A 5,780-nucleotide genomic window follows, 5' to 3' on the forward strand; every position below is an offset into this window, starting at 1 on the left:
TTTTATTTGTTAATGATTTGAGATTATTGATGATTAGAATTTTTAACAAGTTTTTATTGTGTTAAAAGCTTTTGTTTAGAGTTTTTAATAACTATTATATGTAATATTTGGGAGTTTTTGTTTAAGAGTGCCCAAACAAATAAAAAAGATGTTTTTTATAAGATTTAAGCTCCAAAAAAATATAATTAAAAAAATCAGATTTTTTAAAAAAATTTTAAAAATTAAAAAAATTAAAAAAATTATTCGGGACGTCCCGGTCCCGTCCCGTCCCGACCGGGACGGGACAGAAAATCTGTCCCGTTAATGTTCTTCGGGACGAACCGGGACGGGCTTGTCCTAGTGCCGATCCGTCCGTGAACACCCCTAGTTGGAAGAGCTTCCCACCCTGGTGGTCGCATCCAACTTGGTTTGGATTAGTGCAAGGCACCATGTCCAAATTAGTACTAGTCCAATGTGACTCCGTATACTGCGCATTCCTAAAAAATATGGTAGTACCTTTGGTTGTTTATATAAAATTATTTAATTAATTTGACCAGATTAAAAAATTAGTTAAATTAGTTATTTGTAACAAATATGAATTGGTTTTTTTTTAAAATATCATTTTTAATCATTACTACCATTGGCTAGTAACTTCTTAACATGTGTAATAAATAAGGATATTTTATAAAAATAAATTACAAATTTGGAGGGCAAAATGGATTAAGTAGATTAAAGTCTTCTATTTAAGACCAAATTTATCCGCAGTTGCCTCTTATATTAAGGATTGGAGGTAGTATTTATTTCATTCTTAATATTAAATAGTATTTTGAGTCCTTTTGGACAAATTCCACTATCCTTTAGTTTTGATGTAAACTTACGAAAATACTCTCTGGTCCTATTTATAGGGTAGCGAGAGATTTTTTTAGCCTTATTTATAAGTTACTTCATTAAATTTTTACCATGAATGTACTATATTGTCCTTAATTTATTATAGTATAGATAGTTATTTTTTTAAAAGGTGTATATATTAAATAGGAATGAAGTTGAAAAGTTGTTACATTTTAATAAAAAGTTAATGCAGTTTAAGGTTTTTTTTTTGTCTGTGTGAAATATGTTAAATGTATAAGACTTATTTATTAACAACTTAAAATCTAATTATCTTTTTTGAGTGCAAGGTAACTATGATAATCAAGTCTCCGAATATGAATGTAATTTTTGGGGCAAGGACAATTGAACAAACCTTGTCCTCAATTTTCAGGAGAGTAGGTATACTAATACATCAGCATATTCAATTCTCTGCTCTCCCCACTGTCCGTGAAATGTGTCATCACTAGAAATTAAAGTTCTGGAGATTGGATAAACTACTGCTATCAGATTATGAAAACGTCACCACAACGGATCAGTTGTTTTCATTTTCAAGAAGTGTGGACTTCTCTACCACACTTTCGTATTTGAGGGAAAAGAAAAAGAAATTGCTACCGTATTGCATATCTATGAAGCTTAATCTTTATCCTTTCTTTACATTCCTAGTTCCACGTTGCTTCCAATATTACGATTGTAGTTCCATGTTTCTTCACATTCACCACTGCCAGAGTTGGATTCAGATCTGTTCTTAAAAAGAGATGAGCCACTATTGGGCAAACTACAGGATTCTAGCATTACGAGTCCTTAGAGGATATCTCTTTTTGTGCATGAGTTCAACATTTAGCTCCGCAACAGCGATGCCACAAGGAAATGAAACTGATTTTCGAGCTTTACTTGACTTCAAGAGTCGGATAATTCAAGATCCATTCAAAATAATGAGTTTGTGGAACAACTCCATCCATCACTGCAAGTGGGTAGGAATCACCTGCAACATCTCCAATGGAAGGGTGGTGCAACTGAGCCTTGGACAACGGAGATTGGCTGGCACAGTTTCACCTTCTATAGGAAACCTCACATTTCTCAGAGAACTCAACCTCAGCTTCAACAGCTTCCATGGTGAGTTTCCTCCTGAAGTGGGACGTCTACTGGACCTTCAAAATCTAAGCATCAGCGGCAATGACTTTGGAGGGAGTATTCCAAGTAATCTAAGTCACTGCAAAGAACTGAGGATTTTATTTGCAGGTAAAAACAATTTCACAGGGAAAATCCCAACTTGGATAGGGAATTTTTCTTCTTTATCCCGGTTAATACTTGCAGGAAACAAATTCCATGGAGGCATACCAAATGAGATAGGCCATTTATCAGGCTTGACAGTTCTCATACTATTTGGGAATTATCTGTCGGGTACAATTCCTTCTTCAATTTACAACATTTCCTCTATATTCTACTTCAGTGTTGCTCAGAACAATCTGCAAGGTAAGATACCACCTGATGTTGGTTTGAGTCTTCCTAACCTTGAAATATTTGCTGGGGGAGCCAACAATTTCACGGGAACTGTTCCTGCATCATTATTAAATGCTTCAAGGCTACAACTTTTTGACTTTTCTGTCAACGCTCTCACTGGAACACTGCCTAAGAACATAGGAGTCTTGAACCGTTTATTTTGGTTCAGCCTTGAAGTCAATAGCCTAGGAGCAATTGGGAAAAATGATGATCATGGCCTAAATTTTCTTCCTTCCCTGGTTAATTGCACTGAACTCAAAGTTTTGGGCCTTGCTCAAAATATGTTTGGAGGAGAATTACCAAGCTCAATTGCTAACTTATCAAGCAAATTAGAAAAACTCACTCTAGGTTCCAATGCATTATATGGAAGCATCCCTAGTGCAGTTGGCAAACTTACTAATTTAGGCATTCTAGGATTTGAAGGAAACCTTCTAGCTGGTAGCGTCCCTGATGGAATAGGTAAGCTCCAAACGTTAGACGGTTTGTATTTGAATGGCAACAAATTTTCAGGAACAATCCCTTCGTCTCTAGGAAACTTAACTTCGTTAACAAGGCTCTTCATGGAGGAAAACAACTTTGAAGGAGGTATACCTTTAAGCCTTGGAAATTGTCAAAAGCTTCTGGTACTAAGTCTTTATAACAACAATCTCAATGGCACGATACCAAAATCAGTGATCGGCATTTCTTCACTTTCAGTGTACTTGGACGTCTCTAATAATGTTTTGACTGGACCTTTACCAGATGAAGTGGGAAATTTACATAATCTGGCGCAATTAGTACTGTCAAACAACAAATTTTCTGGGGTCATTCCTTCTTCTATTGGCAAATGTGTCAGCTTGGAACGGCTGCACTTGCAGGGCAATTTGTTCAAAGGAGAGATTCCTCAGAGTTTGGAGGGATTGAGAGGTTTAGAAGATATAGATCTTTCACGCAACAATTTGTCTGGGACGATTCCTAAATTCCTAAGCAAGTTTAAAGCCCTCAAGCATCTCAATCTATCTTACAATGACCTTGATGGCGAAGTACCAAAGGCAGGGATCTTTATAAATGCAACTTCCACTTCAGTATACGGAAACAGCAAGCTCTGCGGAGGTATCCCAGAATTTAACTTATCTACTTGCACAGCCAGAAAGGCTTCTTCGTCGGGAAAATATCTTGCCCTCAAGGTGTTGATACCTCTTGCTTGCACCCTAGCACTTGTACTCCTTTTTTCATGCTTCATCGCATATTTTTTCGTACTAAAAAGAACAAGAAGGAGATTAGAAGCCAATGCAATCACTACAAAGGATTTTAATTCAGAAATTTCTTACTCAGAACTAGCTAGTTGCACCGGTGGGTTCTCCCAAAATAACTTGATCGGTTCAGGAAGTTTTGGTTCGGTATACAAAGGAACTCTTGCAAGTAATGGAACATATGTCGCAGTAAAAGTATTAAATCTCCAACAAAGAGGAGCTTCAAGGAGTTTCATTGATGAATGCATAGCCCTGAGAAGTATAAGGCATCGAAACCTCCTCAAGATCATAACTGCAACATCAAGCATTGACCACCAAGGTAATGACTTCAAAGCTCTGGTGTTTGAGTTCATGCCTAATGGAAATCTAGACGACTGGATACATCCAAGAGATTATGTGCAACAGGGGAGCAAGAGATTAACATTCATCCAGAGGCTGAACATCGCAATTGATGTTGCTTTTGCATTGGAATATCTCCACCACTTTTGTCAAACACCTATCGTGCATTGCGATGTAAAGTCAAGCAATGTACTCCTTGATGATGATTTGGTAGCCCATGTGGGTGACTTCGGGCTAGCAACCCTTCTATATGAAGAATCAAGCGACTCTTCTTTAGAACACTCAATAATATCAGGCAGCTTAAAGGGTTCAATTGGGTATATTCCTCCAGGTATATTTTTACTGTTCACATAGATAATCTAAAAGTTTTGAATTCCATACAAGTTTCATTGAATTCAATATGTTGTGTCAATATGTCTGGATTTTGAAAAGTGAAACATTTACAGAGTATGGTTTGGGTGGGCAACCTTCAACACTGGGAGATGTATACAGCTATGGGATATTATTATTGGAGATTTTAACAGGAAAAAGACCCACAAATGATGAATTTGAAGGTGGGATGGGAATTCACCAGTATGTGGCAAGGGCTTTACCCAATTATGCAATGGAGATAGCTGATCGTTCGTTACTATCTGAAAAAGAAGATGAAGATGAAGATATACGCTTAGAGGAGAGAGCAATAAGGAAAGGAAGTGGAAGACGGAGGTTAATAGACGATTGCTTGAGTTCGTTGATGCAGGTGGGAGTATCTTGTTCTGCACATGTGCCATCAGAGAGGCTGCAGTCTATGACTGAGGTTGTTAACAAACTCCAAGCAATCAAAAAATTGTACATCTCCAAATAATTATGCTTTTGTAAGCCCATTCGTTTGTTCCATTTTTTTTTAATCATTGATTTTATGATATGTTTTTTTCCCCTCATGTTTACTGTAAAAATGTATTAAAAATTTACACTACTTGCCACCATATTACTATTAACTTGAGGTTATCTATAGAGATAAAAAATGTATTGTAGTATGCAAAATTTCTGCACCAACATGTTACTATGCTTTTGAATTATCTCTGACCATTCAACCATGTCCACAAGAGAAATTGATAAATATGTTTTTAAGTTTAAGACTAAAGTATATTTTTATTATTATGTTGAGTATTATTGAATAAAAAGATTGACTTTGAATTTGAAATTATGTCATGAATTGGGACGTCTACTGCAGCTTCAAAATCTTAGCATTAGCGATATGACTTTGGAGGGAGTATTCCAAGTAGTTTTTAGGTCACTGGAAGGAGATGAGGAATTTAATAACAATTTCACGGGAAAAATCCCAACAGGGATAGGGAATTTGTCTTCTGTATCCCGATTAATTCTTGCAGTGAACAAATTCTATGGAGGCATCGCATGCCAAATGAGATAGGCCATTTGTTTGGCTTGACAGTTCTTGTTCTATTTGGGGATTGCCTATTTGGCACTGTTCCTCAGTTTACAGAATTTCATTTACATTTATATTCTATCTCAATGTTGTTTAGATAGAACAATCATTTGCAAGATGATATACCCGCTAATGCTGCTTCAAGTCTTCCTCCAAACCTTGAAATATTTCCTGTCCTGAACCGTTTATTTTAGTTCAAACTTGAAGACAATAGGCTAGGAACAATTTCGTAGAGAGTTTATATGGGCCAAACTTCCTCCTAGAATCCCCACCACCCGAGAAGCTGAAGCCATAACCTCACTCTAATACCACTTGTAGGATCAAACGCTACTATTAATACTACTAGTGCCATGATTTAAGATGTGAAGTCATCAAAACACGAGGGAGACATTGGCTAAACCTTCTCCAGGAATCCTTCATGCAATACTTGAATAGTT

The 5,780-nt window shown here is 36.6% G+C and overlaps 1 protein-coding gene across 1 annotated transcript; it reads left to right on the plus strand.

Annotated features, from left to right (window-relative positions):
- Window positions 1-1,489: 1,489 nt before the first annotated feature.
- Window positions 1,490-4,766, plus strand: LOC114727888 (putative receptor-like protein kinase At3g47110). Its single transcript, XM_028914660.1, has 2 exons — window positions 1,490-4,248; window positions 4,364-4,766. The coding sequence occupies exons 1-2, from the start codon at window positions 1,602-1,604 to the stop codon at window positions 4,759-4,761; spliced, it is 3,045 nt and encodes a 1,014-aa protein (XP_028770493.1). The 5' UTR covers window positions 1,490-1,601; the 3' UTR covers window positions 4,762-4,766.
- The last annotated feature ends 1,014 nt before the right edge of the window (window positions 4,767-5,780 follow it).

Source organism: Neltuma alba, unplaced genomic scaffold (assembly GCF_004799145.2).
Source record: "Neltuma alba isolate B1F8T4 unplaced genomic scaffold, ASM479914v2 tig00012514_pilon, whole genome shotgun sequence".
Taxonomy (NCBI): Eukaryota; Viridiplantae; Streptophyta; class Magnoliopsida; order Fabales; family Fabaceae; genus Neltuma; species Neltuma alba.

What these genes read in the sequence shown, in the direction of transcription:
- LOC114727888 (XM_028914660.1), top strand. Translation starts at nt 1,602, where the DNA reads ATGAGCCACTATTGGGCAAACTACAGGATTCTAGCATTACGAGTCCTT. An exon ending in AATTGGGTATATTCCTCCAG is followed by an intron (nt 4,249 to 4,363) that starts GTATATTTTTAC and finishes AAACATTTACAG; the next exon opens with AGTATGGTTTGGGTGGGCAA.